Source organism: Pristis pectinata, chromosome 3, assembly GCF_009764475.1.
Source record: "Pristis pectinata isolate sPriPec2 chromosome 3, sPriPec2.1.pri, whole genome shotgun sequence".
Taxonomy (NCBI): Eukaryota; Metazoa; Chordata; class Chondrichthyes; order Rhinopristiformes; family Pristidae; genus Pristis; species Pristis pectinata.
Genome location: NC_067407.1, coordinates 32,311,281 through 32,332,153, shown reverse-complemented (window position 1 = coordinate 32,332,153; position 20,873 = coordinate 32,311,281). Strand labels below are relative to the sequence as shown.

The 20,873-nt window shown below is 39.1% G+C and overlaps 1 protein-coding gene across 8 annotated transcripts in view; it reads left to right on the top strand.

The window, feature by feature from the left end:
- elavl4 (ELAV like neuron-specific RNA binding protein 4) overlaps positions 1-20,873 on the top strand; it is a 101,410-nt gene that overhangs the window by 68,743 nt on the left and 11,794 nt on the right. For all 8 annotated transcript variants that reach the window (XM_052013178.1, XM_052013175.1, XM_052013173.1 and 5 more), the window contains 3 exons: positions 1,646-1,749; positions 8,408-8,561; positions 12,835-13,060. In XM_052013178.1, coding sequence (XP_051869138.1) covers positions 1,646-1,749; positions 8,408-8,561; positions 12,835-13,060 — 484 coding nt within the window. The remainder of the gene's footprint in view (positions 1-1,645; positions 1,750-8,407; positions 8,562-12,834; positions 13,061-20,873) is intronic.

The window sequence follows — 20,873 nt, the reverse complement described above, 5'->3', positions numbered from 1 at the left end:
TTGTCATGATTCATCAGTCATCTGATAAGTCGTGAAACAACCTTAATATTATAATGTGCATAAAAAATTTGAATTGGGATCAAAACTAATTATAGATGGTTTGTGTCTATATTAATCCAGTAGTATTTTATAGCAAACTTTACTGAAAATATGACACTTTACTTATGGAATGATAGACCAAAAAATTAGAAATTGACTTCCAGTTTACAGCTATCCAAAACGTTTCTTTAATATTTGATTTATTATTTTTCAGTACATTAGGTCTTTTCAAGCATGATATACAAGCTGATTCATATAATGTTAAAATCGGTCATCCAAATATTTGTATTACCATAGGGCTTTAAAAAAAACATAAAAGCTTGTTAAAAGTTGTTTCACCCTACCAGAACTATAATGTGAATAGAAAGCACAATTTTGTTAACATGTAGCAAGGCATTGCTAGATAAACGAGGTTTCTATGCAGTTCATAAAAAATGCAGATTTATTTGTTTATGAGTTGGATGTGATAACAGGGTCAACTCAATTTAAGAGAACTACCAAAAGGAGATTTTTTTGTAATGGAGTGAGTTGTTTTAATTTCAAAAGCTCTGCCAAAAGAAGATGGTCTCCAGTACTATTTTCAGAAGGCTATTGTATATTTATTTGTACGGGAAAGATCAATTGGAAAAGAGTAGGGTAGTGTGTCCAAGTGATTAGCTCTATTATAGCCATCACAGGCATGATTAGACACTAAGTCTTCTTTGGTACTATGTAATTTACTGATTTTATTTGCAGAATGTGCAGGCACCTTTAATGAAATGAAACCATGAGTTTTGAATCCTAGATATCATCGTATTGTCGGTGGGATGCATTCCTCAGTGTTCCACTACTACCCTCTGGCTGTAAGCCAGTTCAATATTGGGTCAGGCTTCAAGCTGTGCCAGCTCCTCCTGTGCTTATATTTGAGCCTTTTATGCTTTGTGTCTGGTATTGCAGGAGAGGCAAACACACCAACAAGTTACCCTCTTAAAGATGCATTGTGGTCCTACTTATACCACAGCAACCTTATATCCATGTATTAAATGATACTGCTCAGGAAATGTGATGTGCAAGTAGGAACTTGATCAGGGCAGTAAACCCAGCAACTTTAGGACTGATACGACCCTCTTTCCATTTAATAGCCTGTTAAAACTGAATCTGTTAACTTTTCTATTCATGTTGTTTCCTATGGTACAAACATGATACTGTTTTTAAATTATCAATAAACCAAAATATTAGTTGATAATCTAATCTTTATGTGTTGACTTTAAAAAGGAGTTTTAATTTTAGTTTAATCTTAATTAATGTTGATGTTGTATCAAATATTTCAGTACATATTTAATTTTGATTCCATGAAATAATATTCATAACTATAAAGAAATTCTCAGATCTTTGACTTTTACATTAGTTTTGTCAATCATTATAAAGTTGGTCCTGATCTGATCATAGTTAAGAGGAAGTTGGTAGATGGGTGCGGGACGGTGGTTGGAAAGCACATGATTTTAAAACAACTAAAGATTGTTTCACTCCTTTCAGGGAGCAAAAGTTGTTTTTGGTGAGTTGCAGTATTTTAATACTTCATTTTTCAGAAACTAAAGCTTGGCCATCTACAATTCCTCTTAAATAGGGCAAAGTTTGGGATATGGTTTCGTGAACTATGTCGATCCAAAGGATGCAGAAAAAGCAATTAACACTTTAAATGGACTTAGACTTCAGACCAAAACCATAAAGGTAAGAAGCAAGTTTTTTTAAGCATTGATTTTTAAAGTACATTATAAAATGTTTGATTAAATAAAAGAAAAACATTGCCTTGCCTAATGTTAAATCACACAGGGTAACTTTAACTTTGGGCTGCAATATGAAATGGCTGGTATTGATTCAGCTCACATTATACATCTCAGTAGAAATAAAAGTTGTAAGTAATGGTGTAACAGGCAACTGAATCAATACCACCCACATAATGCTGTCAATCCAAGGTCAGAAACTCCCCTACAGCAAGCAGTATGCACACAGAGCTGTTGCTCAGATTTCTTAACCTCAGACAGTGTTTCTTTTTTATTTGCCTTATACAATTAATTTGAGCAGTGCAGTCTCCAGTCTGAAAATTATAAAATCTTTTGAAATGAATATCTGGTTAGGTATTAAAATACTACTACTTTACACATTTTCTCTTCCAATAAATCTTTGCTCAGGGATCTTCTTCAATTTATGTTTAGAAATTCAGGTACACCCTTTGAGATTATCTCCAACTAAAGATCCATGTGCCTCTACCCTCCTTTTTCCCAATTAGCCTGTTCAGTGTCCAGGGAAGGGGTGATGGGATTGAACGAGATTGTGGCTAGTCAGTTTTTTGGGGAGTTTGGTTTCAGAGCTGACATGCAGGACAGTCGGGTTGAGGAATCAGGGATTGAGGTTTCCATTGGAGGAATTACTTTTGGGGGGGAGCAGGTTAAATGTCAAGGAACATGGTATGGGGTTGGTGCTGGCAAGGTATAAAAACAGAAAATGGTGGAAGTACTCAGCAGATCAGGCATTGTCTGTGAAAAGAGAAAGAGAACCAATTAACATTTCAGACCTTTCATCAGAACTGGGAAAGTCAGAAAACAAGCTAGTTTTAAGTTGCAGAGAGGATGGGGAGAGATGGATAGTACAAAGGGAATATCTCTGGTAGTGTGAGGTCAGAAGAGTGAGAGAGAGAGAGAAGGACGGTATTACAGATGGATGACCTACAACAGAACTGGCTGGAAGATGTGCTGTTATTCAAGCTTATGTTTGTCATGTGATACCAGTGCAGAACATCACAGCCACAGGTCAAAATGGGAGAGGGATGGAAAACTAAGTGACGGTAACTGGCTCAGAGTTACTCCTGTGGACTGAACACAAGTGTTCTGCAAATCAGTCACCCAATCTGTCCATTGTAAAGGAGACCACATTGTGAGCACTGAATGCAGTATACCAGATTGGAAGCAGCACAAATGAATTGCGGCTTCACCTGGAAATATTGTTTGGATGCCTAAAAGGTAAAAGGTCAGATGTTGCAACTCTTACAGTTTCATTGGAAATGCCATCAGAAGGGGAGTGGTTAGTGGACACAAAAGAGCAGACCGTTGGAGTCATGAAGGGAGTAGTCCCCTTTGGATTGCTGAAAGGGGAGGGCAGGAGATGATGTGCCTGGTGCTGGGATCTTGCTAAAAGTGTAGAAATTGTTAAGGATATGGAGGTGTATGGGTGGAAAGGGAGGACCAGGGAGCTCCATCCCTGCTCTGTCCAGGAGGGTGTGAGAGCAGAGGTGTGGAAATAGATAAGATGTGATTATGGGTTCTGTCAACTGTGTAATCAATTAAGATTCCATAGCTGATAGAACAGGTAATCACATCTTAGTTCTGTCAACTAAGATGAAGGAGCTGGAAGAATGGAATGGAATCTTTACAGCAGACAGGAAGTATGTTCAAAATAGCTGTTGGAGTCTTTGAGCTTGTAATGGATGTTGTTAGTTTTAAGTTTCAGAGGGGGTGGGAGAGAGATAGATAGGATGTATGGAATATCGCTGATAGGGTGAGGCCAAGATTCTCCTGTTGATAAGCTGTTGGTGAGGCCATCTGATTGATGTTAATGAGAGAGAGGCAAGGGAGAGATTTATTTTCTCACTTCCATTTCTGATAAAGGGTCTTTAAACTGATTCATTAACTCTGTTGCACTTTCCACCAATTTTAACTGACCTACTGAGTGTTTCCAGCATTTTTGGATTTTATTTCAAAATGCCAGCATGTGTAGTATTCTTAGTTTCATTTTCTGTGCTGGTGAGACCAGTTTGCCCTAAGACTGCCCAGAAACAGGTATCTGTCCAACCAACCGCACCATTCTTCACCACCCTGCCACCCCCACCCACCCCCCCAAACCACCCCACTCCCTGCAGTACTGACAAGGAAATTGTATCGGGTCGCAAAGGTAACTGATGCCAGGAAGTGTCCAATCAAATTTCTGGCATGATGCAAAATGACCTGGATAAATCAGTGTTGTGCAATTGAATTTCTAGGCAATAGTATTTTCTTTATACTTTGCTACTAGAAGATTAACTATAATATGACTTGCCACTTCTGCACTGCACAACCAGATATAACTTAATGGATTATAAATTATTACTCATTGGACCCATTTCATCTGTTTTTATGCATAAATCATCTGAGTAAGGCAGCTTGCACAAGCTTTGAAGTGCTTTGCACATGTCCTATTGTAATCAAGGATAAACAAGGTACTTCCTGACATGATTCATCCTAATTCAGGTATCATTGGGCTGTTAGAGTTTTAACACATGATGTCATCAATATATCCACTAATTACTTACTAACAAAATGGTCATGACCTTTGGGCATCATTTTTAATTCAATAAAGCAGAATGAATACATCAAACTGAAAGTAGTGAAACATGCATGGGTCCCCTTTTTATATTATGAACTATGGAAATGTATTAAAATTTGATTGTCAGCAGGCCAAAGCACAAATCAAAATATCACAAATACCTTGATCTATAGCCCCAAAGCTGCCACTGGCCAAAGGGTGACACTCAATCATCCGTAAGGGAAGTGTCCATCTTGATACCTGTGGTTCACTACACTTCCCTTTCCATGATCTCCAATCTGTGGTTATAGAGAGATGCCTTTAAAGGCACTATCCCATGAGTCAGTTTCTGAGTGTCATACCAGCTGCGTGCTTAATTGCAGAGATCAGATTTTATTGCCTCTAGAGTATTACAGTACAGAAACATAGAGTCATAGAGCACTACAGCACAGAAACAGGCCCTTCGGCCCATCTGGTCCATGCTGACCTGATCTGCCTAATCCCATCTACCTCCACCATATCACTCCAAACCCCTCCCATCCATGTACCTATCCAAACTTCTCTTAAATGTTACAATTGAACCCACATCTACTACTTCCGCTGGCAGCTCGTTCCACGCTCGCACCACCCTCTGAGTGAAGAAGTTTCCCCTCAGATTCCCCTTAAATATTTCACCTTTCACCCTAAACCTAGGTCCTCTAGTTTTAGTCACACTCAACCTTGGGGGAGAAACCATGCCCGCATTGACCCTATATATCATAAATTTGTATACCTCTATAAGATCTCCCTCATTCTCCTGTGCTCCAGGGAATAAAGTCCTAACCTATTCAACCTTTCCCTATAACGCGGGTCCTCAAGTCCTGGCAACATTCGTGTAAATTTTCTCTGCACTCTTTCAAGCTTATTGATGTCATTCCTATAGGTAGGTGAGCATAACTGCAGACAATACTCCAAATTAGACCTCACCAACGTCTTGTACAACTTCAACGTAACATCCCAACTCCTGTACTCAATACCCTGACTGATGAAGGCCAAAGTGCCAAAAGCTCTCTTTACGACCCTATCTACCTGTGACGCCACTTTCAAGGAACTATGGATCTGTATTCCTAGGTCCCTCTGTTCTACCGCACACACCAGAGCCCTACCATTCACTGTGTCAAGTCCTACCCTGGTTTGTCCTCTCAAAGTGCAACACCTGACACTTGTCTGCATTAAATTCCATCAGCTATTTTCAGCCCATTTTCCTAGCTAGTCAAGATCACGCTGCAAGCTTTGATAGCCTTCCACACTGTCCACTATGCCCCCAATCTTGGTGTCATCTGCAAATTTCCTGATCCAGTTTACCACATTATCATCTAAATCATTAATATAGATGATAAATAACAACAGACCCATCACTGATCCCTGTGGTACACCAATAGTCAAAGGCCTTCAGTCAGAAAGACAACCATCTACTACCACTCTCTGGCTGAGCCAATATTGAATCCAATTGGCTAGTTCATCCTGAATGCCAAGCAACTTAACGTTCTGGACTAGCCTTCCATGCGGGACTTTGTCAAAGGCCTTGCTAAAGTCCATGTAGACAACGTCCACCACCTTTCCCTCATTAACCTTATTGGTAACCTCCTCAAAAAACTCTATAAGATTGGTTAGATATGACCTACTGTGCACAAAGCCACGTTGACTATCCCTAATCAGGCCCTGCCTATCCAAATACTTATATATCCTGTCCCTTAGAATACCTTCCAATAACTTACCCACGACTGACGTCAGGCTCACCAGCCTATAATTTCCCAGCTTATTCTTGAAGAACAGAACAACATTAGCTATCCTCCAGTCCTCCGGCACCTCACCTGTGGCTAAGGACATTTTAAATATCTCAGCCAGAGCCGCTGCAATTTCTGCACTAGCCTCCCACAAGATCCGAGGGGACACCTTGTCAGGCCCTGGGGATTTATCCACTTTCATTCACCTCAAGACAGCCAGCACCTCCTCTTCCATAATCAGGATACGATCCATGACCCCACTACTCTTTTGCCTCAGTTCTGTAGTCTCTGTGTATGTCTCCAGAGTAAATATGGATGCAAAAGATTCATTTAAAATCTCCCCCATCTCTTTCAGCTCCATGCATAGATGACCATGCTGATCTTCAAGAGGACGAATGTTGTCCTTTGCTACCCTTTTGCTCTTAATATAGCTAATAGAAACCCTTGGGATTCTCTTTCCCCTTGTCTGCCAGAGCAACCTCATGTCCTCTTTTTGCCCTCCTGATTTCTCTCTTAAGTGTTCTCTTGCATTTCTTATACTCCTCAAGCGCGTCATTTGATCCTAACTACCTATACCTGATATGCACCTCCTTTTTCTCTACCAGGGCCTCATATCCCTCAATAACCAAGGTTCCCTAAACCTGTTTAGCCTTGCCTTTTATTCTAACAGGAATATACAGATTCTGTACTCTCAATATTTCACTTTTGAAAGTCTCCCACTTACCAAGCATCTGTTTGCCAGAAAACAGCCCATCCCAATTCACACCTGCCAGATGCCTTCTGATGCCACCAAAATTGGCCTTACTCCAGTTTAGAACCTCAACCCAAGCACCAGTCCTATCCTTATCCATAATTATCTTGAAACTAATGGAATTATGATCACTAGGTCCAAAGTGTTCCCCCACACACACTTATGTCACTTACCCTGTCTCGTTCTCTAAAAAGAGATCTAGTATTGCGCTCTCTCTAGTTGGGACCTCTACATATTGATTAAGGAAACTTTCCCAAACACATTTGACAAACTCTGTCCCATCCAATCCCTTTACAGTATGGGAGTCCCAGTCAATATGTGGAAAGTTAAAATCACCTACTATCACAACCTTATTTTTCTTACAACTGTCTATCTCTCCACAAATTTGTTCCTCTAAATCCCGCTGACTATTGAGAGGTCTATAATATAGTCCCATTAATGTGGTCATCCCTTTCTTGTTCCTCAGTTCCACCAATATTGCCTCAGTAGACAAGCCCTCCAGTATGTCCTCTCTGAGCACTGCCGTAACATTTTCCCTGATGAGTAATGTCACCAACTCCCCCTTTAATACCTCCTCCCTATCATGTCTAAAACATCGGAACCCCAGAACATTGAGCTGCCAGTCCTGCCCCTCCTGCAACCAAGTCTCACTAATGGCTACAACATCATAATTCCACATGCCGATCCATGCTCTAAGTTCATGTGCCTTACCTACAATACTCTTTGCATTGAAATAGATGCATCTCAGAATATTAGTCCCATCATGCTCATCAACCTGTCGATTTCTGTCTTTACTTGTGGGCTTAACATCTACTTTCCCCACAGCCACTCCACTTGCTGCCCTGCCACTCTGGTTCACACCCCACTGCAACTCTAGTTTAACCCCCCCCCCCCCCCCTTGAAATGGAGAAAATCAGAATTAGCTTTTCTTTAAAGCAAGTATGTCCTAATTTGTGATTTTTGTTTTGGTGTAATGCCTGATGGGTGTTAAGACAAAATGTAACACACATTTAGTGGACCAAAAGTGGGTGAAATCCAGTTTTTAGATGATCATATCTGTTTTATGTGCATTAAATATACCAGAGGCCAAAGTTGGGCAAAGACTTTGCATCTGATTTGTGCCATTGTTACGGGTGTTCCAATGTATATCAAAGGTTTAATGATGATTTACTATACTTCAGACAAATTACTAAGCACTGAGCAAAGCCTTCCACCTGAAGTCTTCAAGGGCTTGCTGTGGCCTAAAATGGACTACCACCTAAACAAAAGTTTTTACCTTCTTACTAACTTTCACATGGAACTCAACTTCAAAAATCAAGTTTTATCTTTTATTCTTGATATGGACATCCATTCATTTATAAAGCAAATGTATGGAATCCCTCTAAATAAGATTGACAATATGAATTTACTTTGTAAATGGATAGATATGTGACCACACAAAAGTAATACAAATTATTCTGAAGAAACTGTTTTTGAATCAGTGCATCCAATTTTTATGAACGAGCAAAATTTCTTGCTTTTATCTCTTCTCTAGGTTTCTTATGCTCGTCCAAGTTCTGCATCAATCCGTGATGCTAATTTGTATGTTAGTGGCCTTCCTAAATCTATGACTCAGAAAGAATTAGAGCAGATGTTTTCACAATATGGCCGAATCATCACTTCCAGAATTTTAGTTGACCAAGTCACTGGTAAGTGCCAATGATCCTACTTTTTTCAGATGACAATCACCATCCTTTTAACCATATGAACATTTCAAGGCGCAAAATTTCAACTGTGTTTTGAGTACAACAGGAATTTTTTAATTTACTGGAGCAAAAAACAAGTTGCAGAGGAACTCGGGGTCAGGCAGCATCTGTGTGGATGCAAAGGGTAGTCGATGTTTCAGATCAAGACCTTGCATCAGGACTGGTGTCTGATTCCATTTCCCTCCACAGATACTGCCTGACCCACTGAGTTTCTCCAACAGCTTTTTTTTTTGTTCCATCTTCCGGCATCTGCAGTCTCTTGTGTCTCTCTTCTCTTTAAACTTCACTATATTTTGGAAATAACCACTCGAACTGGCACAATTTATCATTTATTATATTTTGCAGGGTGCTTTGAATTCATTCTTAGTTTCTCAATGAGAGTTGCATATAGTTAAATCCTGTTAATCAGCACATCTAACTATTCTCTATGTCCAATCTCATCAAAACAACATTAAACTAAGTTATTCCTCCTTGCTGTCTTTATTGAGGTATACTCCAAGTGGATGAGGGAAAAGAGATATCTACCCACCAAAGTGAAATGCTTCTATCTGGCCACTCTGGTCTTTGAGATTATCATGATATTAGAAATGTCCTTCTTGATCTCAACCAACTTCCTGGTACTCAAGACTCTACACACATTTGTGGAGAATCGATGCCAGGAAATCAATATCCTCCACACAGAATGCAAAAATGGCAAATTTAACTTGATAAATGTTTACACTTTCAGCCTGTGTAGTATTCCCCGAGTAGTTACTTTGGATTTATTTACAGTATATTGTCTGAGTGGGCTGACCATGCAGTAAGGCTAGGACACATTCCTGACATGCATGAAATGCCAGCAACAAACAATCTGCAGGAGGAACTCAACGGGTGAAGCAGCATCTGTAGGAGGAAAGAAATTGTCCACATTTCGGCTTGAACCCCCTGCATCAGGTTTCGACCTGAAAAGTTGTTCATTCCTTTCCTCCCACAGATGCTGATCGACCTGCTGCATTTTTCCAGACAATTATTTTGTTGCTCCAGATTCCAGCATCTGCAGTCTCTTGTGTCTCCATAAAATGCCAGCACCTGTGCACACCCTAAATCCAGTTAATTATCAACAAAAGGAAAGGCTGAAAGCCTAGGGCATTGTCTTCAGTGCTTTTGTGTATTTGACAAAGAGAACAGGTAGAAATCAAGCTTTTTTTTAATCTCAAACTTCAATTTCATTGCATTGTTGCAACTTCAACTGCATTGTTCATCAGTACAACTTCAATTTACTTTGGCCAATAGGATTAATAGTCCATCACTAATACAACAAGTGGACTGAAATTACTGGAAGTGATTTGAAATGCTGTAATCTGAACAGATAGGGGAGGAATTTGAGGTCTGATCTCACTGCACGTTCCCTTCCCCTTCTTTAATTCCTGAAAAGTTACTCCAGAATTGTTGACCTCACACAATGCATACACCTAAATTTGGGAAGAAAAGGTGCAAATTAGAAGATTCCACTCATGGCTTTTGCCCCAGCAGCATTAGATTCAATGCTTACTTATAGCTTTCATTGTTAAAAACTAGCTTTCCAAAGGCAATTGCAATCAGTTCCTAGGAAAGCAGCATTCAGAAACTTTCCACTTACATGTACACAGAAGCCACTGGGCATTTTCAGTGATTTCAAAAGGTGTGAAACATTCAGTTTGATGTCACTGTGCCCATGAAACCGGCAATAACTAGAGGGTTAAAGGACAGTTTCTGCATTTTTATAGCATTTCTCCTGCCCAGTCCTCTCTCTAATCCCCAATCCATTCACAAACTAAAACAATCTGAGGGAAGTGGAAAGTTTTTCTTCACACTCCTGACTTATGCCTTGTAGATGCCTGGAAGTGAGTCACTTGATGCAAGATTTCCAGTCTCAGTCTTATTCATGTTGTTTTAGTATTTATGTATCTAGCCCAGTTAGGTTTCTGATCATTGGTGACACATAGAATGTTAATGATGGGGCCTCAGTGATGAGGTGGTTCCCTAGTACGACAAGATGGACTCTTGACCTCACAGTCTACCTTGTTGTGACTTTGCACCTTATTGTCTACCTACACTGCACTTTCTCTGTAGCTGTGACACTTTACTCTGCATTGTTTTATCTCGTACTACCTCAATGCACTGTGTAATGTATTGATCTGTATGAACGGTATGCAAGACAGGTTTTTCGCTGTACCTCGGTACAAGTGACAATTCCAAACCAATTCCAATACAGTTAAATGAAAAAAAAATAGGTGAATAAACTCTCCTATTGGAGTTTGGTAGTTGTGTAGCATGTTTACTGATTGCATATCAGTTTAATCGTGAATCTTACCCAGATCTTGTTGCATGCTGGCATGGATTGTTTCATTTTCTAAGGAAATGTAAATGGAACTAAACATTGTTCATCAGTACAAATCCCAACTTCTGACCATGGAAAGTAGGTTATTTACAATTGGTTTACATCAACAACAACAAGTTCCAAAAACTTGTCGACTTCCCTGGTATCAAGTTCCACAATTTCACTTGACTACATTTACACAGGCCTCAAGGCAACAATACACATAAGCTTACCTTCAAGAATGTTGAAATGATTGAATGAACAGGAGCCTATTCTTGATTCTAGCTGTTTTAGCCATTGAAAATTAAAATATATATAGCACAAAACACTGGGAAATCTCTAAAATAAGTAAGGGTGTTAAATATTGGTGTTCATAGTGATCTGGGTGTCCTTAAACAAGGAACACAGAAAGTTAGCTGGCAGGTGTAGCACACAATTCTGAAGACAAACAGAATCTCAGCCTTTACAGTGAGGGTGAGAACAAGAAAAGGGAAGTCTTATTGCAATGATTCAAGGCTTTGTTAAGACCACAGCAGAAGTATAATGTGTGGTAGCAGGGATAATATGTACAGTATTGCTCTCGTTATTTAAAGAAGTACTTGCCGTAGAGGCAGTGCAGCAAAGGTTCAGTGGACTAACTCCTGGGATGAGGGGTGTCTGATCAGGAAAGATAAAGCAAAATGTACCTAGGCTCTCTGGAGTTCAGAACAATGACAGTTGATCTTATTGAAACATATAACATTCCGAGGCTTGACAAGATAGATGCTGTAAGGATGTTTCCCTCTGGTAGGAATTCTAAAACTTAGAGACATAGTCTGAAGATACAGAGTTAACAACTTAAAGCTGAAATGAGGAGAAATTTCATTTCCCAGGGTTGGAAGTTATTGGATTTCTCTACCCTTGAGAATTGTGGATACAGAGTTATTAAGTATATTCAAGGCTGAGATAGGTTTTTGGACCACAGTGAAGTACATGGTAATGGATATTCAGCAGGATATGGAATTAAAGCCAAAGATCAGGTAAACCAAGATCTTATTAAATGGTAAATAAACAAGGAACTGTACCATCTGTTACTCCTAGTTCCTCTTAGAATGTGCATATGCAAAAAGGTGACTGGGCATGTTCAGTGACTTCAAGTGGTGTGAAACATTCAGTTTGATGTCACTGTACCCATGGAACAAGCAGTAACTAAAGAGTTAAGACCAGCTTTGGCATATTTTAATAGCATTTCTCCTGCCCAATCCTCTCCCTAATCCCCAATCCATTCACAAACATACTTCTTCCATAAACTACACCATCAGCAATGATTGAAGCTCATTGATCAAAGGCCTTTCTGCATTGTGCAAGATCTGTTCCATTGCTGTCAATGTTGTTGAGCCCCATGCATGGTAGAATGTCACTACAATGCCCTTGCACAAAATTTGCACAGACCCTAGGTAGCATTGCTTTAATTTCTAGATCAGTGAGTCCTTTGAATGTTGAGTTAATGGTGCCTGAATAAATCAAGATGATGCAATGTTTAATAGAAGAGCCTGTAATAAATCAGTGAGTAAAGATTTTGCACTTAGGTCCACATTTCTTGGCATGTATTGTCGTATGCTTTCTAAACAGAAAGTTGTGTTTAACCTTTCCTGTTCTTTTTATTGTACTGTTCATATATGGCAGTAGTTTGGCAATTAGGGCTTTTAACTTCCTAAAATCAATTAACAAGCAATTGTAGCTACTAGTTTCTGATTTCTGGTGAGAAGAACCCAGCATGAAATGGTAGTTGTTCTTTTTAATGCTTTTTATTACATCTTAATCAATATATGAATGCTACACTTTACTTGCATATAAATATAACTTGGGGATGATCTGTTCATCTAATCTATATTTCAGGTGTTTCCAGAGGAGTTGGATTTATTCGTTTTGACAAAAGAATAGAAGCAGAGGAAGCAATCAAAGGACTGAATGGGCAGAAACCTTCCAGTGCTACAGAACCCATTACTGTGAAATTTGCCAATAATCCTAGCCAGAAGACAAGCCAAGCATTACTTTCACAGCTGTATCAGTCACCTAGCAGACGTTATCCTGGGCCACTTCATCACCAAGCTCAGAGGTTCAGGTAATAACAAAATATATGTTAATATGAGCAAACTTTGGGTGTCTGATATTTTAGGAAAAAAAATTGTTTAAAAAAATTAAAATATCAAGAAACCAAATTAATAACTTAGTTGTGTAATCATCACATTTGGGTAAAATTTATTTTATACAAAATAGAAAATTAAATGAATTATAATTAAATTTAAACTTCATGTCAGCAACATAGCATCCAGTATAAACTTCTGTTTGATAGAGTTTTTGTATTTATTAATTTTCACTTAGGGATGATTAAATATGTACTTTGGGATGAGGAGTGGTGCAAAGTGCACACCAATCTCAAGTGGGAAACAATAAAATGAAAATATCAAAAAACCTATTATACAGCTTAAGCTTGAGAATCAAAGTTCAGACCACTGAACAAGAACTTGGTTTCAGGAAGGCGTGGCAAACATTTTTTCTAAATATGTTTTTATATGACATTTTATTCTTTTTATTAAATCTACTGAATCAGGAATTCATATTACCCTTATAATCTGAACATTCAAATTTTGGTATATTTATTTGTTTAAGTATCAAAAACAAATGTAATACAAGTAACAGGACTGAGTTTTATAGGCTCGGTGTACAACCAATGACTATTCCTTGGGTGTAACATCAACCTGAAGGGAAGTGGGCAAAGACCTTTGCAGGATTCCTTTGGTTTCCCTTGGAAGTGAAGCTATCTGCAAACTTTAATGTGTGCAATCCATGCACTGTAGGTATTGAGGAGGTGGCCCTCCTATCCCTCTGTCCTTCAGTGCTCTGGGAAAATGCTTATATACAGTATATGCATACAAATTGCTGGTGAGCCTTCAAAATCCCCTACATCAGATCATAGGGGTGGGGTAAGGGGGCCAAACAGTAAAGTGGAAAAGACCCAAAGGTTTCAGGGAGCTTCATTTACTTTTAGAGGGTCTACTATAACAACACCTTAAGGCCAGAGTCATAGCTCCAAACATGCAGCTACACCTGTTTCCCTAATTCTTAGATCAAAGTCCTTCCAAGGTGTTTGGCTGATTAGGGATACTGCGGGGCAGTATTGATATATAAAGGTTAAGATACAAAAGGCTTGGCGTGTGAAATTCAGATTTACAGTGAAGTCTTGATTAAGACTTAGTTATAAATTTGTATATGTATTGATTGTTTCCAGAAGGTATGAGCATCAGAAATTAAAATGGAAAATCCATGGGGAGAGAAACAATTAACATTTCAGGTCAATTACTTTTAATCAGACCTCATGTTTTTGGTTGGGAAGCAAGCTTATCTCCTAAAGTTACAAGACCAGCAAATAGTGGTACTTGCAGGCATAGATTTCACACTTTCAGTGGCTGTGATCCCAGCATTTTGGTACTGCTCCATCAAGTGGGACAGAAAATATCCCCCTTTCAAAGTACCATTATTACCCTTACCTCAAATAAATAGCATTCAACAGTTGTAAATTGCTGCCCATTTCCAATCTCCTTTTGCTGTAAAGTTCTTGTCATCTCCTAAATCCATGCATAATTTTCCTGCAGTTTGAATCTTGCCAATTGCTTTCCTAATTTTGTTACAGTGCTAAAATGTCTTTAACTAAATTCATAAGTGATGATAATCTTTGATGTGGTTGACCATAATATTCTCCAATATTACCCTAACTTCCAGCTCTGCTGGATTCCCTTGTCTGGGTTCCACTAACCTATACAATTGTAGCAAGAATGCCATCTCTTCCTGTCAGTACACCACTGTCTTCGAAATCCCACACATATCTGTCCTCGTCCCCCAAGAAGGAGGTACCAGAAAGGCTAGCTTTACTGAAAGGAGATATATCACCTGATGTAGTTGGGATACATCTGAGGTTGCTGAGAAAAGTAAATGAGGAAATTGCAGAGGCCTCAGCCATCTGTAGATTCAGCAGAATTATCTGAGGGTTGGAAAACTGCAAATATTATCCCCTAACTTAAAAAGGAAGTAGAGATAAACCTAGTAAAAGGTGTGTTAAACTGCAGTGATGAGGAAAATTATAACAACAATAATCAAGGACAGAATTAGCGATCATGTGGACAAGAGTGGATTTAGAGGAAATAAAGACAAATTATTTCTTACAAACCATAGAATTCTTCGATGAAGTAACAGAGAAGATTGATGAAGGAAATGGGGTTAATGTGTTGGATATAGAAATCCAAGTGGTATTTCATAAAGTGCTGTACAATATGCATCAAGACTGAAGTCGATGGAATAAAAGGATAGAAAATTGGCTAAGTAAGAACACAGAGTAGAGTCATAGAGTTGTACAGCATAGAAACAGGCCTTTCGACCCACCATCATGCCTGTCTATACTAATCCCACTTGCCTGCATTAATTCCATATCCCTCTATGCCCTGCTCAGTCAGGTACCTGTCCATACGCCTCTAAATGTTGTTACTGTTCCTGCCTCCACCTCCTCCTCTGGCAACTCATTCCAGATACCAACTACTCTTCTTGTGAAAAATTTACCCCTCAAATCCCCTTTAACCTCCTCCCTTTCACCTTAAACCTATGCCCTCCAGTTTTGGACATCCCTACATGGGAAATGGACACTGACTATCTCCCTATCTACCTCTATCAGTAGTAGGGAAACATAATTTTATTAGACTGGAAGGCAATGTATAGTGGAGTTCCCTAGGTTTCAGCATTGCCACCACTATTTTTCTTAATATTTATTAATAGTTTGGACATGAATATATAGGACTGGGATTTATGCAGGCTGGTGGAAAGCTGGTAGATGAAATTTAATCTTAACAAACACAAAATATTACATTTTGATTGGAATAGTGAAAAGAGACAATATAAACCAGAAGGCACAATTCTAAAAAGGATGCAAGACTAGATAAATCTGAGGGTATGTGCAATAGTTCATTGCAATGGCAGGGCAGACTGAGGAAGTGTTTAAAAAGTAAACAGTATCCTGGGATTTATAAATAAAGGAATTGGGTATAAGAGCAAAGAAGTCATGAAATACTTGTACAGCCAAAGCTGGAGTATTGTGTCCAGTTCTTAATGCCCCAATTCAGGAAAGATGTAAAGGTTGTAGAAAGGGTAGAGAAGAGATCTACTAAAATGATTCAGGGACTTCATTTATGTGCATAGACTGGAAAAACTGAAAATTGGAATGAAGAAGGTTGAGAGAGAGAGAATCTAACACATGTATTTAGAGTCATGAATAGAATAAATAGATACTATTCCCATTGATAGAATGTCAAGAATCAAGAAACAGAATGATAATGATTAGACAAAGAACTAAAAATGACAAGAGGAGAAACTTAAGCAACAAATGATTAGGGTTTGGTGTGCACTGCCAGGGGTAATGGTGGAGGCAGATCCAACTGTGGCATGCAAAGGGGAGTTGGATAAGTACCTAAAAGGTACTGGGGAGTGGGACAAGCTAAATTGTTCTTGTGTAGGTCTGGTATGGACTCAGATAGGCTGAATATCGATCTCTGCCTTGAATATATTCAGTGACTCTGCCTGCACAGCTCTCTCAGACTGAGAATCCCAACGAGTCACAACTCTGAGAAAAAGAATTTCTCATCTCAGTCTTAAATGGACAACCTCTTATTAAACCTCTTAGTTCTAAATTTCCCCACTACAGGAACATCCTCTCACCATTCAGCCTGTCAATTCTTGTTTTCTGTTAACTAGCCAATCCATGCCTCTTTGGAATTCTCTTATCTCAGAGATCAATGCACACAATCTGTCACTGAGATCATCTGCAGACTTCAGTCCTTTAATGAGAACATCTTCTAGTGCTTCCATTGTAACAAGCCTCTAAAGAGCTCCCAAGCCCTAAAATCTCTAAGGAAGGTTTAACCACAAGAAAAAGTAGATTTTGCATAAGGCAAGTGATTAAATCCGAACCAGACAGAGGGTTAAATCTGCAAAACCAGTCTATGAACTTGCCAACATTTGGATTTAACACAAATATGTCAGGCAATAATTGGAGAAAAACTACAGGGGATTCCGTTTTGATCATTTAAATATGTTAATTACTCATTCAAAAAGGCTTTAACTGCAGTTTTGGTATTTAACCCAGGGTGCATCAGCTTTTCAAGCTCTGAAACCTGGCAAGAGCAGAATGGTTCTGGAAGGGGTCTAAGGAGCTGGCAGTGTTTCTCACAATAGGCACTGCAGCTTCACAGAGTGACTCTGAAAGATTTTCTTCACTAGAATTGCTTTCCTTCTTACTTTCACAAGCTTTGGAGAAAGTGGTGTCCTGATTGTTTAGTATCACTTTTGGTTTTGCCTACTTCCTTACTGCAGTTAGCATGTCTTCACTAAGACATGAAGGTAGATTCTTCTCGCACAGTAATGGGGCCCAGAAGATTACCAGGTTGGACAACCACAGGAGCCTCGAGATCAGCTGACTCACCTGCAGCTGCAAGTTAGGGAGGGCTGAAAAGAGGGTTGCGGCTCACAGTCAGCTTTACCTTGCACAGGTAGTAAATCGACCTTGGTTTAGTTTCTTTAACATGCTGGAACAGCAGTATCTTGGGAGGCTAAGGCTATCATATTAGGTGGAAGCAGATCTCTACATTTCCTTCAATAAAACCTGCTGCCAGCTGGTGCATCTGCTGTGTTTGTTGCTGTCAAAGTGATGCAGTTTATACTCTTCAAGGTCATTCTAAGATTCTGTAGATCAAGGTTTCTCAGCTGTAGTAGGCAAGTAACTGATGTTTTAACTGTGAACATCACCTTCACCACAGGTGAAATTGATGTTCACAGATTAAAAGGGTACTTGGTTTGCTGATTTGGCTTGATTTTTGCATACACGGGTCCCAAGAGACTGCACTTTTACGATAATCAAGGAACTCCAAATCAGAATGCAGCATTTATTAATTTAGGAAGAACTTTATTCCATTAATGTGCCATAGGTTTGCATCCATATGGAGACATTTCTCCAGGTGTCTGCAAAATATCTAGGCAGCTGACATGTTTCCTTTATTTTAAGACTCTCCCTGGTCTACTCCATACTTGATGGTTGAGGGAGGAGGGTGGGGCTCTGGGCAATGGTAGTGGATGTAGCTGTCTATTTGAGAAAAAGGCTGAAGATCTGGCTTATGAAGATGCAAACCAACAGAATGCCAAGAAACTCCAGACCCATCTTCTCACTCAAAATGTTGTTGAGCAAACTCTTGGAATGCTGAAAATGTGTTTTACGTGCCATGAACACTGCTTCATCGTGCACCTGCTAGGATGTAAAGAGCGATGGCCTGCTACACAATATAGCACAGCAATGGACACAGATGCATGTGAAGACACAGGCTGTTTAACTAAGAGTAGTTCTAAAAAAAAAACAAAGATTCGACAGGGTCAGAGGAGCAGCATGTTGTAATATAGGGTACTTAGGCTGCACCGATAGCTGTGAGGTTGTTAACCTTCAGCAGCTAACATTAAGATGGAAACTGCTTTGTACTTCTCCCCCTTCTATCAACACAAACCATCTTCAGATTCCTTGTCTAGCCCCTGCTGCTCAGAATCAATCCATGGTCTTCTCTTTCTACACATTAGAAGGCCATTCAGAAAACTGCTTCAGGCCAGAAAATGGGAAAGTTTTTGTGAGTACACACAACAGAATCTTAACATGCTAACATTGCATAAGCACCTATGTGCCCCTACAATTCCTTACTTTATCTTCTCCCTAGTGCTCCTGTGTAGTACAACCCTATTGGCTTCTGCAGAGCTAGAGGAAGATTGCTCGGATTAATGGTCCCTGCAACCACAGCTGCAATCTCTTTGACTGGCAATCCTGGAGTTTTTAGAGTCGATGAGGGACCTCCATTGCCTACTGCAGCTGTGCAGATGTAAACACTGCCAGTGGGAAAATTAGATAATATTGGAAGAATGGATGTGGGGAGATAGAATATCTAGAGGGAATCTCTTAGAATTCCATGGTCTCAATAAACCATCTTCTATCTCATGACTGTTTCACATTTATAAATATAAGTTAGCAGGATTTGATCATACAGCCCCACAAGCCTTCTCTGCCTTTCAATAAGTTCATGGCTGATCTTGTGTCTCAGTGCAAGCTGATTCCAAAATTTTTTGCTTTCAGCCTTGAAAATATTCAAGGACTAAGGAATCACAGCTCTCTTATGTAAAGGGCACAATTCTAAGGATTTCAATCTTTCATCTAAACAAGTTTCTATTCATTCCAGCCTTATGTTGCCTCTGGTTCTAGATATTCCTCCCGGAGGAGACCGCCTCTTGGCATCTATCCTGTCAGTTCCTCTCAGAATGCTTATGCCTCAATGAGATCATCTATCATTCTTCTAAATTCCAGCATGTATCAGCTAACCTTACTCAATCAATCCCCATGGAAAAATGCCTTCATCCCAGCAATCAGTCAAACTGATCTAACCCCAAGATAAATAAGATACATAGGCAAAATCTGAATATATTATTCTAAATAATATCTCAGCAAAACATTCTGTACATGTGTGCACAAGAGCACCTAGATCTCTCATAACTTCACTCATCTGCAATCTTTCTCCATTTACATAATAGTCTGCCTTAGATTTCTATTTCCAAAGTGCACGATCTCAAAATTTCCTACAGATAACTCCAAATTATTTTCTGTATCTGCACGTAAAATTTCAGTAATCCATGTATACGGATACCCAGATCCCCTTTACTTACACCATTCATTTTCTCACTATTTATAAAATGTTATACATTTCTAATTTTTCTCCAAATAGATAACCATACATTTTTCTGCATCTTGTTCTATCAGCCATGTTTTTGCCCATTCATTTAGCCTGTCTATATCCTACTTCTGTTTTTTCATCCTTTAACCGATCCTCAGTACGTGCAAGAATATTATCCACTGTATTAAGCACTCTAATTTTGTTTGATAATTTTTGGTGCAATCTCTTATCAAAGGCCTCATAAAAATCAAAATAAACCATATCCATTGGTTCATCCTTATCTATTCTGCTAATTACCACCTCAGTAAAAAGCTCTAACAGACTTGTCAAACATGATTTCTAGTTCATAGATCCATGTTGACTCTGCCCAATCCTATTTTACTTGATGTCCTGTTAGTACTTCCTTAAAAATTGATGTCAGCAGCTTACCTACTACAGACTCAGACAGATTGGTCTATAATTCCCTGTTTTCTCTCTTTTTTTTAATAGTGGGGTTACATTTGCTATGTTCCAAACCGTTCTAGAATCCATGAAATTCAGGAAGATGACACCCAGTGTACCCACTACCTCCATAGCCACCTTCTTCAATACCCTACAAGTCAGCTCATCAGATTCTCAGGATTTATTGCTTTTCACTTCCATTATTAGAATACTAATTTATTACTTACTTTATTTGAACCCCTCATTCGCTCTAGATCTGCTATTTCCAGGATGTTTTCTATGTCTCCTTCCACAGAGGCAGACACAAAATATTGTTTTAATTTCTCTCCCCTTTTCCATTTGCCTTCCTGAGGCTTGCTGTACCTGCATATCTTCTTTCTGCCAGTTAAGAACCAGTGTACTAAAAACCTGGTGAACATCAATCATTTGCTATAGAGATGACCCCCGCATTAAGGGGGTTCCCAGAAAACTCCATATCGCAATTTTCTGTAACACAAAGCCATGTCACCTGTGCATGCACAAAGAAATGCAAGCTCAAAATAAAATAAAAATTGACACATAAATTCCATGAACAAGTTTTTTTTATTCTGTAACTCAGATTGTTTGGTTGTGATTTGTGAATTCCATAAGGGCAAATTTCTGTTACCGAACTGCTATAAAGTGGGGGTCACCTGTATTTGCACTACTTTAATTCTA